The sequence below is a fragment of the Nerophis lumbriciformis genome, linkage group LG24 (assembly GCF_033978685.3).
Source record: "Nerophis lumbriciformis linkage group LG24, RoL_Nlum_v2.1, whole genome shotgun sequence".
Lineage (NCBI taxonomy): Eukaryota > Metazoa > Chordata > Actinopteri > Syngnathiformes > Syngnathidae > Nerophis > Nerophis lumbriciformis.
Genome location: NC_084571.2, coordinates 18,358,461 through 18,376,551, shown reverse-complemented (window position 1 = coordinate 18,376,551; position 18,091 = coordinate 18,358,461). Strand labels below are relative to the sequence as shown.

Genomic DNA, 18,091 nt, shown 5'->3' with positions numbered 1-18,091 from the left:
ATCATGCTTGTGAGGATTTTAGCATGCTAGCGCACGTTAGCTAAGTTTTCCATGTGTAGTGCAGGGCTGATGATGGATCCCAACACGCAGTTGTGGCTGTGGCTCCTCCCCCCTGACATTTGAGCGAAATGAACTCGTAACCACCTTTCCTTCTCCAGGTACCGAGGAGGACTTTGGTGGCCTCCTGTCGGCCAACCTCATCCTGCTGAGGAACCGCCTGCTGGACAACCTGCTGTGCCTGCTGTTCACCAGCAAGGAGAAGTGCAGCGTCAACGCCCAGTAGGACCGCCACCTGGTCCAGCAGGTCCTGTATGACATATAAACACCTGTGTCTCCCCCTGCAGGGCGTGTGAGGAACTGGTGCGTACGCTGGGCTTCGACTGGCTGCTCATGTTCATGGAGGAGCACCTGCACTCCAGCACGGTGGTGGCGGCTTTGTGGATCCTGGTGGTCCTGCTCTCCAACCAGTCCATCCTCAACCGCTTCAAGGAGGGCCTGTGTGGCGGGGGCTGGCTGGACCACACCGACTCTGTCCTCACCAACAAGATCGGCACGGTGCTGGGTGAGTGCAGCTCCGCCCGCGTCCACAAGACCTTGACCTTGCCCTATGGCCTGGCAGATGCTCACTCTGCTAACGCTCTCCGCCGGGGTTGGCCGTCGTTCGCTCAGCAGAAAGCCGCACATTTGGTGCGCCACGCGCACAAGGGTTGGTTCTCTCCTTTCTTGACCCTGCACCTTCGTAGTCCCCAGTGGTCCCCCGGGTCCAACTGTCTTCTAGCGGGAAGTAGCGCTAGATAGCATCCCGCTTAGTCTGGGAATACGCTGCACGCAGTGCCACTCCAATCCTGCAGGTGGCAGCCATGTATCAAACGCTTTACACTCAACCTTCTTTTGGACCAATTTACATTGCGCTTCTGTGTAGACTGAGCTATGTACCTATCGGAAGTACTGTCTTCTAGCCGTCCATAGCGAGGCTACTCGCATGGATTCTTCGTTCATCGCTCCGAGAATCCTTTGCAAGTTTTACAATATAACTAAAGCAATTCTTACCTACGAAGCCGTCTCATGTGTGATGTCTGTGGGAGTGTTTTCATGCTCATTTGTACGTGATATCGTAATGTAATCAAGCTAGCGCTTTTAGCATTAGCGAATATGCTAATATGTCTATAAGTATTAACTTATAATGGCATTCTTTTTGTATTGTTTCAGTTTCACAAATTCCTCAGTAAATCCACCAAAGTGTCACCGTGGAGTTATTGAGTCTGTTTAGCTGATTGGAGCGCTAGCTTGCGCAGCTCGTGGTTCCATGCGGTAATTGGCTCTTGAACAGGGTTCGTACATGAAAACTTGGCTTCGTGAAAACAAGTTCGCACACACAAAAATCATGTAAATATGAATAATTGGTTCCGGCCTGGACAAACTTCCACACAGAAGTCCTGTTGGCGCCCTCACGACTCATCAGAAATCACAAAAAATTTGACTTTAACTGGGTTCGTAAATAGAAACTTGGTCTCGTGAAGCAAACTCGCACACGCAAAAATCATGACAATGGGAATAATTGGTTACGGCCTGGACAAACTTCCACACAGAAGTCCTGTTGGCGCCCTAACGACTGATCAGAAATCACAAAAAATGTGACTTTCTTCTGTCGCTTTCTATATGAATGACACAAACAAGATGGCGTCGCCTGTCACTAAAAAGTTGGCAACACTGACTCCTCCTGCCACGTGTTTTTACTCTCTGGCAGAGCAGGTGTGTTAAAATGCGTTTATGAGCAGCGTATTCTCACTTTCCTCGGACTGGTCGCCAGCAGCGACGTCCAACTGACCGTCTGCTCCCTCCAGGTTTCAACGTGGGCCGCAGCGCCGGGGGGCGCTCCACCCTGCGTGAGATCAACCGGGACGCCTGCCACTTCCCGGGGTTCCCGGTGCTGCAGACGCTGCTGCCCAAGCACACCAGCGTGCCGGAGCTCTACTTCCTGCTGATGGCGCTCTTCCTGCAGCAGCCGGTCAGCCAGCTGCCGGACAGCCTGCAGGTACATGTCAGTACGCCCTCCTCTGACTCTTCCCACCTCACCTGGGGACACACCAACAAGTCTCTTCTCTCCTCAGTTTGACCTGGACTCCATCTGGACCTTCATCTTCGGCCTGCAGGCCTCCAGCGGGACGGTGGTGGGCTCAATCCACAGCGTGTGCACCGAGGCTGCCTTCCTGCTGCTCGCCATGCTGCGCAGCATGCTCAACCTGGTGACGCTTGCCGCCGCCGCTGAAGGTTAGCTAGCCGGCGTGAAGGCTAACCGGACTCCTGTGCTGCGTCCTTCAGCCCTGGCAGTCCGAGGAGGAGGGGTCTTGGCTGAGGGAGTACCCGGTGACCCTCATGCAGTTCTTTCGCTATCTCTACCACAACGTGCCCGACCTGGCGCCCATGTGGCACAGCCCCGACTTCCTGTGCGCCTTGGCCGCCGCCGTCTTCCCGTTCAACATGCGGCCGTACTCCGAGATGGTAAGTCTTTATGCAAATGAGCTCATTTCCCCGCCCACAGACCTCTCCGTGTCCCAGGTCAGCGACCTGGACGACGAAGCCAGCTCGCCCATCGAGGAGTTCAAGGCCTTCGCCGGGGACTCTGGGATGAACCGCAGCCAGTCGGAGTACTGCAACGTGGGCGCCAAGACCTCGCTAACCAACCACCCGGCCAAGAAGTATGTCCTGGACTTCATGCGGGCGCTCATCATGGACAACCTGTGCATGACGCCTGCCAGCAAGCAGACGCCCGTCATCGACCTGCTGCTGGAGGTACGTCCTGCGCCCGTCTTTGTCGGTCGTTTCCACGCCAGCCTGACCGCACGTTTTCCTGTCAGGCGTCTCCGGAGCGTTCCACCAGAACCCAGCAGAAGGAGTTCCAGTCCAACCTCCTGGACGGGGTCATGGAGCACCTACTGGCCGCTGACGTCCTACTCGGTGAGAACAAAAGGCACTTTTTAATTCATGTGCATGAATTCTGCCTAGCAACAAGTGACATCACCAAGATAAAGAAGCTCCATAATCAATTTATTCAAGCAAATGAATTCTGCCTAGCAACAAGTGACATCACGAAGATAAAAAAATCTCCAAAATCAGTTGATTCAAGCGCATGAATTCTGCCTAGCAACAAGTGACATCACCAAGATAAAGAATGTCCATAATCCATTTATTCACGCGCATGAATTCTGCCTAGCAACAAGTGACATCACCAAGATAAAAAATCTTCATAATCAATTTATTCAAGCACATGAATTCTGCCTAGCAACAAGTGACATCAAGAAGATAAAGCATCTCCATAATCAATTTATTCAAAAGCATGAATTCTGCCTACCAACAAGTGACATCACCAAGATAAAGAATCACCATAATCCATTTATTCAAGCGCGTAAATTCTGCCTAGCAACAAGTGACATTACGAAAATAAAGAATCTCCATAATCAATTTATTCAAGCGCATGAATTCTGCCTACAAGAAGTGACATCACGTAGATAAAGAATCTCCATAATCCATTTATTCAAGCGCATGAATTCTGCCTAGCAACAAGTGACATCACGTCATTTGAAGATGTCCCAAAGAGGATGCAATACTGCTAATGTTGTAGTGTCACAATAAAGTTACATCCGTTTAGCACTCAGCTTCTAAAACTTATTGTTCATCCTCTTTGTGTTCGGGCTCAAAAATACAAGGTTCTGGATCATGATTTGTCCCAAAGTAATTGTTGTTGGCCCCGATGACCTTCTGATACAACTGTAAAGTTGACACATGAGACAGGAAGTAGAAAGTGTGACGCCACGTCCTCCCTGCAGGTGATTTTGTAATGAAAATAATGTCTTAAAGGGACGGTAGCAAGTAAATGACATATTATGTAAGTAAATAGTGTGATTAATCTGCGTTTAGATGATAAATGTGATCTCTTTTTGTGATTAATGGCATGCATGACAGCCCTGGTGACCTTCTGATAGAACTGTAAAGTTGATTAATACAGGAAGTAGAAGGTGTGACGCCATGTCCTCCCTTCAGGCGAGGACTCCACACTGCCGCTGGGCAGCGGGGGCAGCTACCAGGTCCTGGTGCACAACGTCTTCTACTTCAGCCAGCGCGTGGTGGACAAGCTGTGGCAGGGGATGTTCAACAAGGACTCCAAGCTTGTGGTGGACTTCATTGTGCAGCTCATTGGACAGGTACACCACACACCTGGGACTGGTGAGTGCCTGGCACACTCACTAGCTGCATTGACCAATGGTGTGTTAGTGTTTCTGAATAGTGTCATTGTTGGTGGAAGACACGGTAAGAAGAGTGTCCACATGGACTTTGTGTAGGGTGTAGTTCTACACGCACACACAGTAAGAAGAGTGTCCACATGGACTTTGTGTGGTGTGTAGTTCTACTTCACACACACACACACACACACACACACACGCACACACACACACACACACAGTAAAAAGAGTGTCCATATGAACTTTGTGTGGTGTGTAGTTCTACTTCACACACGCAGTAAGAAGAGTGTCCACATGGACTTTGTGTGGTGTGTAGTTCTACTTCACACAGGCAGTAAGAAGAGTGTCCACATGGACTTTGTGTGGTGTGTAGTTCTACTTCACACACACAGTAAGAAGAGTGTCCACATGGACTTTGTGTGGTGTGTAGTTCTACTTCACACACATGCAGTAAGAAGAGTGTCCACATGGACTTTGTGTGGTGTGTAGTTCTACTTGAGAAGATGAAATTAATTTCGAGTGCACCTTCTCTCCTCAGTCCAAGAGGCGCTCCCAGGGTCTGTCGCTGGACCCCATCTACCACTGCTTGAACCGCACCGTTCTCTACCAACTGTGCCGCCCCCACAAGACCGTGGCCCAGCAGGTGGCGCTGCTGGACGCCCTGCGGGTGCTGACCGTCAACCGCAACCTGGTGCTGGGTCCGGGCAACCACGACCAGGACTTTGTGGCCTGCCTGGCGCACTGCTTCATCTGCCTGCACTCGGGCAGGTAAGTCCCTCCTGGCGACCCCCTCACACCCCCGCTGACCGCCTGGTGTGTCCGCAGCAGCGTGGAGGGCTTCGGCCTGGAGGCGGAGGCCAGGATGACCACCTGGCACGTCATGATGTCCCCGGAGAGCGAGCACGATGCCACTAACAACCACGACGTCAGCGAGGGTGAGGACGCACAATGCCTGCTGGGGTACCTGCTGGTGGTCTACAAAAGTACCCACCAGAGATGGACCCACACACTTTTTTCAGGGTCGATACCGATTATTAGTCGCCAAGGAAGCCGATGATGGATATGAAGTTATTAAAGATGAATGTTAAATGTCGGTCAACATCTGGACAAAGTTGTTGTTGAACATTATTTTGTAGGAAAGGTGGAACATAATGTTTGATGTTGTGTTTCATTTAGCAGCATCTTTATTAGGTGTCTAAGAGGAACATCAACATTTGATTTTTAAATATTGGTCAAAATATGACATTTGTTTACACCACAATAACTCATCTACTCCATTTGTTACACTTTATGGAGTTCATTGTGTGAATGTCCAAACATTCACACAGTAACATTCTACACCAAAATACAAATTCTTTATTATTATTATTATTATCATTATTATTATTGTGTGAATGTCCAGACATTCACACAATAACATTCTACACCAAAATACAAATTATTTATTATTATTATTATTATTGTTATTATTATTGTTATTATTATTGTGCGACTGTCCAAACATTCACACAATTAGATTGCACACCAAAATACAATCTATTATCATTATTATTATTATTATTATTATTATTATTATCAATATTATTATTGTTATTATTATTATTATTGTGTGATTGTCCAAACATTCACACATTAAGATTGTACACCAAAATATAATATATTTATTGTTATTGTTATTATTATTATTATTATTATTATTTAGCATGCGTTGACTGAGCTGCTTGCAGGGCGGCAGCTGCTGCTGAAGGCGGTGAACCGGGTGTGGACAGAGTTAATGCACAGCAAGCGTCAGATGCTTGAGGACATCTTCAAGGTGTCCCTGCCCTGCAATGACAGAGGACACGTGGACATCAGCACCGCCCGGCCCGCCCTGGAGGAGCCTGCCCTCAAGAGCTGGCAGAACCACCTGGGTGAGGAGCTTACTCACACCTGCACCTATTCCTCACATTCAACACCATTATTGATCTATTCAACTTCCTGTAGTATTGATCTGTTCAACTTCCTGTATTATTTATTATTCAACTTCCTGTATTATTGATCTATTCAACTTCCTGTATTATTTATTATTCAACTTACTGTATTATTGATCTATTCAACTTCCTGTATTATAGATCTATTCAACTTCCTGTATTATTTATTATTCAACTTACTGTATTATTGATCTGTTCAACTTCCTGTATTATAGATCTATTTAACTTCCTGTATTATTGATCTATTGAACTTACTGTATTATTTATTATTCAACTTCCTGCATTATTGATCTATTCAACTTCTTGTAATATTGATCTAGTCAACTTCCTGTATTATTGATCTACTCAAATTCCTGTATTATTGATCTGTTCAACTTCCTGTATTATTTATTATTCAACTTCCTGTATTATTGATCTATTCAACTTCCTGTATTATTATTCAACTTCCTGTATCCTGTATTATTCATTATTCAACTTCCTGTATTATTTATTTATTCAACTTCCTGAATTATTGATCTATTCAACTTCCTGTATTATTGATCTATTCAACTTCCTGTATTATTTATTATTCAACTTCCTGTATTATTTATTTATTCAACTACCTGAATTATTGATCTATTTAACTTCCTGTATTATTTATTATTCAGCTTCCTGTATTATCTAGTCAACTTCCTGTATTATTGATCTATTCAACTTCCTGTATTATTTATTATCCAACTTACTGTATTATTTATTCAACTTTCTGTGTTATTGATCTATGCAACTTCCTGAATATTGACCTATTCAACTCCCTGTATTATTTATTATTCAACTTACTGTATTAATTATTTATTCAACTTCCTGTGTTATTGATCTATTCAACTTCCTGTATTATTGATCTATTCAACTTCCTTATTATTCAACTTCCTGTGTTATTGATCTGTTCAACTTCCTGTATTATTTATTATTCAACTTACTGTATTATTTATTCAATTTCCTGTGTTAATGATCTGTTCAACTTCCTGTATTATTTATTATTCAATTTCCTGTTTTATTTATTCAACTTCCTGTTGTCTCAAAATTGCATTCATTTAAAAGTTTGTTAAATGGGATGATGTTATTTAGTTGCCATATACAGGGCAGTGTGAGTAATTCAGGTCAATGACCTTTAATTGTGAGTGAACCCTTGCACAGCATTTATTTGTATGACCCAATGCAAACAACCTTCCCTAGTCTTAGTGCAAAAAAACATATATATACATATATATATATATATATACATATATATATACATATACATATATATATATACATATACATATACACATATATATATATACATATATATATATATATATATATATACATATACATATACACATATATATATATACATATATATATATACATATATATATATATACATATATATATATATATATACATATATATATACATATATATATATATACATATACATATATATATATATACATATATATATATACATATATATATATACATATATATATATATACATATATATATATATATATACATATATATATACATATATATATATATACATATATATATATATATATACATATATATACATATATATATATATATATATATATATATATATATATATATATATATATATAAAAAACCTTTGGTCTCAAACCCTATGGTCAAGAAATCTTGGTGTATAGGTGCAGAGAGGGTGTTGATTGCGGTTTGTGTCCTCCTCAGTTCACGAGAAAAAGTGCATCAGTCGTGGCGAGGCGGTGGCGCCGGCCAGCCAGTCCAAGCTGTCCCGCGTGAGCAGCGGCTTCGCCCTGTCCAAGCTGACAGGCGTGCGGCGTCACAAGAAGGAGAACAGCCTGAACAAGAACAGTCTCTCGGCACAGGTCAGCTCCGCCTTGGCCATGCCCCCTCGCCCTTCTCACTCAGCAACGACAATGTTTCCTTGGCGCGCCAACAGGAAGCTTTCCAGTGGATGTTCACGCACATCGCCGTGGTCCGAGACCTGGTGGCCATGCAGTACAAGGAACATCAAGAGGTGCCACGCGCCTTCATGACAATATTGGATGGTGACATTTGTCTAACACGTGGTCGTCTGCGTCCGCCAGCGCCAGCAGAACGCCCTGAAGTACGTGACGGAGGAGTGGGCGGCCATCGAGTACGAGCTGCTGCGGGAGCGCGGCCTGTGGGGACCCCCCATCGGCTCGCACCTGGACAAGTTCATGCTGGAGATGACGGAGGGTCCGTGTCGCATGAGGAAGAAGATGGTGCGCAACGACATGTTCTACATCCACTACCCCTACATGCCTGACACGGAGAACTGCAACCCCGCACAGGTACCTCCTTAGGAACACCTATAACCACTTAAAAGTGAAGGAGCACCTGCTCAGGTGCCTCGTTAGGAACACCTATAACCACTTAAAAGTGAGAGAGCACCTGCTCAGGTGCCTCGTTAGGAACACCTATAACCACTTAAAACTGAGGGAGCACCTGCTCAGGTGCCTCTTTAGGAACACCTATAACCACTTAAAGGTGAGGGTGCACCTGCTCAGGTGCCTCATTAGGAACACCTATAACCACTTAAAGGTGAGGGAGCACCTGTTCAGGTGCCTCGTTAGGAATATCTCCAACGGCTTAAAGGTGAGGGAGCACCTGCTCAGATGTCTCGTTAGGAACACCTATAACCGCTTAAAGGTGAGAGCGCACCTGCTCAGGTGCCTCGTTAGGAACACCTATAACCGCTTAAAGGTGAGAGAGCACCTGCTCAGGTGCCTCGTTAGGAACACCTATAACCACTTAAAGGTGAGGGAGCACCTGCTCAGGTGCCTCATTAGGAACACCTATAACCGCTTAAAGGTGAGAGAGCACCTGCTCAGGTGCCTCGTTAGGAACACCTATAACCACTTAAAGGTGAGGGAGCACCTGCTCAGGTGCCTCATTAGGAAAACCTATAACCACTTAAAGGTGAGGGAGCACCTGCTCAAGTGCCTCATTAGGAACACCTATAACCACTTAAAGGTGAGGGAGCACCTGCTCAGGTGCCTCATTAGGAACACCTATAACCACTTAAAGGTGAGGGAGCACCTGTTCAGGTGCCTCGTTAGGAACACCTCTAACGACTTAAAGGTGAGGGAGCACCTGCTCAGATGCCTCGTTAGGAACACCTATAACCGCTTAAAGGTGAGAGCGCACCTGCTCAGGTGCCTCGTTAGGAACACCTATAACCGCTTAAAGGTGAGAGAGCACCTGCTCAGGTGCCTCGTTAGGAACACCTATAACCACTTAAAGGTGAGAGAGAGCACCTGTTCAGGTGCCTCGTTAGGAACACCTATAACCACTTAAAGGTGAGAGAGCACCTGCTCAGGTGTCTCATTAGGAACACTTATTACCACTTAAAGGTGAGGGAGCACCTGCTCAGGTGCCTCGTTAGGAACACCTATAACCACTTAAAGGTGAGGGAGCACCTGCTCAGGTGTCTCGTTAGGAGCACCTCCAACGACTTAAAGGTGAGAGAGCACCTGCTCAGGTGCCTCGTTAGGAACACCTATAACCACTTAAAGGTGAGAGAGCACCTGCTCAGGTGCCTCGTTAGAAACACCTATAGCCACTTAAAGGTGAGAGAGCACCTGCTCAGGTGCCTCGTTAGGAACACCTATAACCACTTAAAGGTGAGAGAGCACCTGCTCAGGTGCCTCGTTAGGAAAACCTATAACGACTTAAAGGTGAGAGAGCACCTGCTCAGGTGCCTCGTTAGGAACACCTATAACCACTTAAAGGTGAGGGAGCACCTGCTCAGGTGCCTCGTTAGGAACATTTATAACCACTGGGGACGGCGTGGCGCAGTGGAAGAATGGCCGTGCGCGACCCGAGGGTCCCTGGTTCAATCCCCACCTAGTACCAACCTCGTCATGTCCGTTGTGTCCTGAGCAAGACACTTCACCCTGGCTCCTGATGGGTGCTGGTTAGTGCCTTGCATGGCAGCTCCCTCCATCAGTGTGTGAATGTGTGTGTGAATGGGTAAATGTGGAAGTAGTGTCAAAGCGCTTTGAGTACCTTGAAGGTAGAAAAGCGCTATACAAGTACAACCCATTTATCATTTATTTACTTAAAGGTTAGGGAGCACCTGCTCAAGTGCCTCGTTAGGAACACCTCCAACGACTTCAAGGTGAGAGAGCACCTGCTCAGGTGCCTCCTTAGGAACACCTATAACCACTTAAAGGTGAGAGAGCACCTGCTCAGGTGCCTCGTTAGGAACACCTATAACCACTTAAAGGTGAGACAGCACCTGCTCAGGTGCCTCGTTAGGAACACCTATTACTACTTAAAGGTGAGGGAGCACCTGCTCAGGTGCCTCGTTAGGAACACCTATAACCACTTAAAGGTGAGGGAGCACCTATTACAACTTGAAGGTGAGGGAGCACCTGCTCAGGTGCCTCGTTAGGAACACCTATAACCAATGTTCCTCTAATTGTTCATGTGTCTGAGCAAACATAAAAACTCCCTGAGCATTCAGTGGAGCACATGTGAGCAACATCACACGTGGCAATACCAGCAGCACACCTGTCTCAAACCAATCTTTTATAATAACACTCAAATGAGAGGAGTCATTTTCATGAGATTATTTTGTAATATTAGTGATTTGGCACACTTGTAATGAAAAGAAAATAAATCTTGTTTTTCATAAGTTATGGATTAGTATTGTACAATATGTCTGGGTGGGGGTCCTGCTTTGGAAATCATTTGTACCCCTTTCAGAGATCACATTTAGTTCCCCTTAAACATCCTCAAGTTGCACAATGAAATGTAAGCATAGGATGAAGTGTGCATTCCTGTAACTTTCTCGAGTAACAGCATTCCATGATTAATATAAATAAATTAACATTAATAATAAATGACAGTAGAATAAGCACACATATGACTGAGGAGTCATAGTGTAACTTTGTGTGGTGTTTGACTTGTCTGACTTTTTGTGTGGCCATAAACGCACCAGTGGCTTAGTGGTATGCGTGTTGGTGACAGATGAAAGTTGGTTTTGGCCTGGTTTGTACGGCAGAAAATGACTAGTTTTTCGAGATAGAAGTGTTTTACTCATGTTTTTGGTGTGGTTATGGCCGAATATAAACTGTTTTGCTCAATAAAGTGATCGATATAATTCCCGTCCTCGAAGCATCTCGATGGACGTTACAATAATTGAACGGTGTTCAATTGAACGGTGTTGACGAACACCGTTAGGGCCGTTGTTGTCACTGTCACTCAGAGTTGCATTGCAAAATTACACCGAATAAATGTGTTTATTTTGTTTAGAATTCAGATGGTATTTGATTTGGTGCGCGGCATATATTTGCTGTGCGCAGAGGACGCTTGAGCAGTGCGCAATTGCGCAGGCGCGCACCTTAGAGGGAATGTTGCCTATAACCACTTAAAGGTGAGGGAGCACCTGCTCAGGTGCCTCGTTAAGAACACCTCCAACGATTTAAAGGTGAGAGAGCACCTGCTCAAGTACCTCGTTAGGGACACCGCTAACAATTATCTAGGTCAGGGAGCACCTGCTCAGGTACCTCGTTAGGAACACCTCTAACGACTATCAAGGTGAGAGAGCACCTGCTCAGGTACCTTGACATAGAGTCATTCATTCACTCATTTATTACTCATCATTCATATGTATGTATTTATGTATGCATGCACTGTATGTGTATATATATATATATATATATATATATATATATATATATATATATATATATATATATATATATATATATATATATGTATATATATATATATATATATATATATATATATATATATATATATATATGTATGTATGTGTGTACATATAATGTGTGTACATATATATGTGTGTATATATATATATGTGTACATATAATGTGTGTACATATATATGTGTGTATATATATATATGTGTGTGTATATATATATATATGTGTGTATATATATATATGTGTGTATATATATATGTATATATATATGTGTGTATATATATATGTGTGTGTATTAGAGATGCGCGGATAGGCAATTATTTCATCCGCAACCGCATCAGAAAGTCGTCAACCATCCGCCATCCACCTGATCTAACATTTAATCAGAACCGCACCCGCCCGTTGTTATATATCTAATATAGACGATGCAAGGCATTAGTGAGGTTATAAAGCTTTTGCCTGTTAAAGAAAGGAGACTGATCCAATGCAGTACAGACATTCGCGTGCCACGCTGTCACGGCCCAGACGCACACCAGTGCGCAATCATATGGGAGCCGCGCTGAGCGCACCTCCAAACGCGTCTCGCTGCCGGCGACGGCCGGGCATGGGCCCGACGCTCCAGCACCATCCATTTTCAGGGCTAGTTGATTTGGCAGGTGGGTTGTTACACACTCCTTAGCGGGTTCCGACTTCCATGGCCACCGTCCTGCTGTCTATATCAACCAGGGTGAGCCCCACCCCTTTCGTGAGCGCACTGCGCGCGGAGTGACCCCTGTTACGCGCCCCCGGCAACAGGGGTGGCGGGCAGGTAAGCTGCGCGGGCGGAGCGCGCGGAGTGACCCCTGTTACGAGCCCCCGGCCACGGGGGTGGCGGGCAGGTAAGCTGCTTACCTGCTGCGCGTGACGCCGGCCACGGCGAAGGCGGACGAGGCGGGGTGTCGGTGCGGTGGTGACCCTGGACGTGCGTCGGGCCCTTCTCGCGGATCGCCTCAGCTACGGCTCCCGGTGGGGCCCTCTCGGGGGAAGGGGCCTCGGTCCCGGACCCCGGCGAGGCGTCCCTTCTCCGCTCCGTAAAAGTGTCCATCTCTTTTTTTTTTTTCTTCTTCTGTTGTGGCATATGCTGCAGGTGCCTGCTCGTTTTTCGTATGTGGGTACCAACATTTAACTATGTATATATATTTCCGAATTGGTTTAACTGCCACCCGCCTGAATCTATTTAAAATCTAATTTTTTTTTATTTCAACCGCCCGACCCGACCCGCGGATAAAATCTAATTTTTTTTTATTTCAACCGCCCGATCCGCGGATAATCCGCGGACTCCGCGGTTGTGTCCGCAAACCGCGCATCTCTAGTGTGTATATATATGTATATATATATATATATATATATATATATATATATACATATGTATATATATATATATATATATATATATATATATAATGTGTATATATATATATATGTGTGTGTGGGCAGCACGGTGTGTGTGGGCATCACGGTGGAAGAAGGGTTAGTGCGTCTGCCTCACAATACGAAGGTCCTGAGTAGTCGTGAGTTCAATCCCGGCCTCGGGATCTTTCTGTGTGGAGTTTGCATGTCCTCCCCCGTGACTGCGTGAGTGTACAAAAATGTGTACATATATATGTGTGTGTGTGTGTGTGTGTGTGTATATACAGCATATATATGTGTGTGTACATATATATATATATATATATATATATATATATGTGTGTGTGTATATACATATATATACTGTATACATATATGTATACAGTATATATATATGTATACAGTGTATATATATATGTATACAGTATATATATATGTATACAGTATATATCTGTATAAAGTACTGTATAACACACTGCCATGTCTCCACAGAAGCCGGTGCGTTACAGGCGTGCCATCAGCTATGACAGCAAGGAGTACTACATGCGACTGTTGTCAGGGAACCCTGGCATGTACCAGCACTCAGTGGAGCACAGCACTGAGGGCGAGACCACGCAGCACGAGCCCGAGCACGGCGAGGACACAATCGCCAGGGTGAAAGGTCGGAAACCCACAGGAAGTACTTGCTTCAATGTGAGAACCTCCACTAACTCTGGGTCTGTGTGGTCTTCCCCTCAGGCCTGGTCAAGGCTCCCCTCAAGAGGTCTCGCTCCACGGCGGACGGCGGCGACGAGGACGCTCAGGATCAGATCCAGGACCAGCTGCTGGAGTCTGGTGGGCCCGAGGAAGAGCAGCGTACTGACAACACCTCCCTGCTGCGCCTCCTGGAGGAGGGAGAGAAGGTGCGCCGGACACATATACACACACACACACACACACACACACACACATTTACAGACACACACAGCTTAATGAGTTGATAGGAAGACACATGATGGTTTTTCTGTCCACTAATCTGTAGTGTGTGTGTGTGTGTGTGTGTGTGTGTGTGTGTGTGTGTGTGTGTGTGTGTGTGTGTGTGTGTGTGTGTGTGTGTGTGTGTGTGTGTGTGTGTGTGTGTGTGTGTGTGTGTGTGTGTGTGTGTGTGTGTGTGTAGATCCAGCACATGTACCGCTGTGCCCGGGTGCAGGGTCTGGACACCAGTGAGGGTCTGCTGCTGTTCGGCAAGGAACACTTCTACGTGATCGACGGTTACACCATGACTCTGTCTAGAGAGATCAGGGACATTGACACTCTGCCTGCAAAGTATGTTCATCTACTATTATCTTACTGTATATACATACAGTCTTGGTCAAACGTTTACATACACTTGTAAAGAACATAATGTCATGGCTGTCTTGAGTTTCCAATCATTTCTACAACTCTTATTTTTTTGTGATAGAGTGATTGGAGCACATACTTGTTGGTCACAAAAAACATTCATGAAGTTTGCTTCTTTTATGAATTTATTATGGGTCTACTGAAAATGTGAGCAAATCTGCTGGGTCAAAAGTATACATACAGCAATGTTAATATTTGCTTACATGTCCCTTGGCAAGTTTCACGGCAATAAGGTGCTTTAAGGCACGCCCCCAATATTGTTGTCCGGCTGGAAATTGGGAGAAATTCGGGAGAATGGTTGTCCTGGGAGATTTTCGGGAGAGGCACTGAAATTCAGGAGTCTCCCGAAAAATTCGGGAGGGTTGGCAAGTATGATTTAAGTAGGCAATTGGTTATTTAGTTGGTTAGTTTGTATGTTAGTTTTTTTTTAGTCAGTTAGCAAAATAGCTAAAAGGTTTCATTAAACTTGCAGGTTTTCAATGTCTCAAAGGGAACAAGTGATTCAGTTAGTTAGTTAGTTAGTTAATTAGGTAGTTGATTGGTTAGTTATTTAGGTAGGTCAATTGGTTAGTTAGTCAGTTAATTAGTTAGTTAATGGGTTGGTTTGTTAATTAATTGGTTAGTTTGTAAGTGATTACTGGCTAAATAAGTTACTACTAACTAACTTTGATCCTTCTGTAAGGTCTTTTTACTTTCTGACGGAGCAGATCCTATTGTGTTTAACAACAATAATAATAATGATGATGACAATAATAATAATTATTATTATTATTATTATTATTATTATTTTAATAATAAATATAATAATAATGATGGTGATAATAATAATAATAATGATAACAATAATAATGATAATAGTAATGATGATGATGATGATAATAATAATGGAGTCATTGTTGCAGCAGTGCCTCCGTGACAGTGTCATTATTATCCTTATGATAATAATCCATCCATCCATCCATCTTCTTCCGCTTATCCGAGGTCGGGTCGCGGGGGCAGCAGCTTAAGCAGGGAAGCCCAGACTTCCCTCTCCCCAACCACTTCGTCCAGCTCCTCCCGGGGGATCCCGAGGCGTTCCCAGGCCAGCCGGGAGAGATAGTCTTCCCAAAGTGTCCTGGGTCTTCCCCGTGGCCTCCTACCGGTCGGACGTGCCCGAAACACCTTCCTAGGGAGGCGTTCGGGTGGCATCCTGACCAGATGCCCGAACCACCTCATCTGGCTCCTCTCGATGTGGAGGAGCAGCGGCTTTACTTTGAGCTCCCCCCGGATGACAGAGCTTCTCACCCTATCTCTAAGGGAGAGCCCCGCCACTCGGCGGAGGAAACTCATTTCGGCCGCTTGTACCCGTGATCTTGTCCTTTCGGTCATGACCCAAAGCTCATGACCATAGGTGAGGATGGGAACGTAGATCGACCAGTAAATCCGGCTCAGCTCCTTCTTCACCACAACGGATCGATACAGCGTCCGCATTACTGAAGACGCCGCACCGATCCGCCTGTCGATCTCACGATCCACTCTTCCCCCACTCGTGAACAAGACTCCGAGGTACTTGAACTCCTCCACTTGGGGCAAGATCTCCTCCCCAACCCGGAGATGGCACTCCACCCTTTTCCGGGAGAGAACCATAAACTCGGACTTGGAGGTGCTGATTCCCATCCCAGTCGCTTCACACTCGGCTGCGAACCGATCCAGTGAGAGCTGAAGATCTTGGCCGAAGGAAGCCATCAGGACCACATCATCTGCAAATAGCAGTGACCTAATCCTGCAGCCACCAAACCAGATCCCCTCAACGCCCTGACTGCGCCTAGAAATTCTGTCCATAAAGGTTATGAACAGAATCGGTGACAAAGGGCAGCCTTGACGGAGTCCAACCCTCACTGGAAACGTGTCCGACTTACTGCCGGCAATGCGGACCAAGCTCTGACACTGATTATACAGGGAGCGAATCGCCACAATAAGACAGTCCGTTACCCCATACTCTCTGAGCACTCCCCACAGGACTTCCCGGGGTACACAGTCGAATGCCTTCTCCAAGTCCACAAAGCACATGTAGACTGGTTGGGCAAACTCCCATGCACCCTCAAGGACCCTGCCGAGAGTATAGAGCTGGTCCACAGTTCCACGACCAGGACGAAAACCACACTGTTCCTCCTGAATCCGAGGTTCGACTATCCGGCGTAGCCTCCTCTCCAGTACACCTGAATAGACCTTACCGGGAAGGCTGACGAGTGTGATCCCACGATAGTTGGAACACACCCTCCGGTTCCCCTTCTTAAAGAGAGGAACCACCACCCCGGTCTGCCAATCCAGAGGTACCGCCCCCAATGTCCACGCGATGTTGCAGAGTCTTGTCAACCAAGACAGCCCCACAACATCCAGAGCCTTAAGGAACTCCGGGCGGATCTCATCCACCCCCGGGGCCTTGCCACCGAGGAGCTTTTTAACTACCTCGGCAACCTCAGCCCCAGAAATAGGAGAGCCCACCACGGATTCCCCAGGCCCTGCTTCCTCATAGGAAGACGTGCTGGTAGGATTGAGGAGGTCTTCGAAGTATTCCCTCCACCGATCCACAACATCCGCAGTCGAGGTCAGCAGAGCACCATCCCCACCATACACGGTGTTGACACTGCACTGCTTCCCCTTCCTGAGGCGGCGGATGGTGGTCCAGAATTGCTTCGAAGCCGTCCGGAAGTCTTATTCCATGGCCTCCCCGAACTCCTCCCATGTCCGAGTTTTTGCCTCCGCGACCACTGAAGCCGCACACCGCTTGGCCTGTCGGTACCTGTCTGCTGCCTCAGGAGTCCCATGAGCCAAAAGAACCCGATAGGACTCCTTCTTCAGCCTGACGGCATCCCTCACCGCCGGCGTCCACCAACGGGTTCTAGGATTACCGCCACGACAGGCACCAACTACCTTGCGGCCACAGCTCCAATCGGCCGCCTCGACAATAGAGGTACGGAACATTGTCCACTCGGACTCAATGTCCAGCACCTCCCTTGTGACATGTTCAAAGTTCTTCCGGTGGTGGGAATTGAAACTCTCTCTGACAGGAGACTCTGCCAGGCGTTCCCAGCAAACCCTCACAATGCGTTTGGGCCTGCCAGGTCTGTCCGGCATCCTCCCCCACCATCGCAGCCAACTCACCACCAGGTGGTGATCGGTAGAAAGCTCCGCCCCTCTCTTCACCCGAGTGTCCAAAACATGAGACCGCAAATCCGATGACACAACTACAAAGTCGATCATGGAACTGCGGCCTAGGGTGTCCTGGTGCCAAGTGCACATATGGACACCCTTATGTTTGAACATGGTGTTTGTTATTGACAATCTGTGACGAGCACAAAAGTCCAATAACAAAACACCACTCGGATTCAGATCCGGGCGGCCA

The 18,091-nt window shown here is 46.1% G+C and overlaps 1 protein-coding gene across 5 annotated transcripts in view; it reads left to right on the top strand.

Annotated features, from left to right (window-relative positions):
* wdfy3 (WD repeat and FYVE domain containing 3) overlaps window positions 1-18,091 on the top strand; it is a 148,500-nt gene that overhangs the window by 100,515 nt on the left and 29,894 nt on the right. For 3 of the 5 annotated variants that reach the window (XM_072915983.1, XM_072915979.1, XM_072915980.1), the window contains 17 exons: window positions 159-279; window positions 345-562; window positions 1,845-2,041; window positions 2,112-2,246; window positions 2,323-2,502; window positions 2,560-2,793; window positions 2,859-2,958; window positions 4,042-4,202; window positions 4,780-5,009; window positions 5,067-5,176; window positions 5,969-6,151; window positions 7,946-8,103; window positions 8,178-8,255; window positions 8,326-8,553; window positions 13,819-13,987; window positions 14,065-14,228; window positions 14,483-14,631. In XM_072915983.1, coding sequence (XP_072772084.1) covers window positions 159-279; window positions 345-562; window positions 1,845-2,041; window positions 2,112-2,246; window positions 2,323-2,502; window positions 2,560-2,793; window positions 2,859-2,958; window positions 4,042-4,202; window positions 4,780-5,009; window positions 5,067-5,176; window positions 5,969-6,151; window positions 7,946-8,103; window positions 8,178-8,255; window positions 8,326-8,553; window positions 13,819-13,987; window positions 14,065-14,228; window positions 14,483-14,631 — 2,815 coding nt within the window. The remainder of the gene's footprint in view (window positions 1-158; window positions 280-344; window positions 563-1,844; window positions 2,042-2,111; window positions 2,247-2,322; window positions 2,503-2,559; window positions 2,794-2,858; window positions 2,959-4,041; window positions 4,203-4,779; window positions 5,010-5,066; window positions 5,177-5,968; window positions 6,152-7,945; window positions 8,104-8,177; window positions 8,256-8,325; window positions 8,554-13,818; window positions 13,988-14,064; window positions 14,229-14,482; window positions 14,632-18,091) is intronic. The other 2 variants (XM_072915982.1, XM_072915981.1) reach the window with 2 other exon arrangements.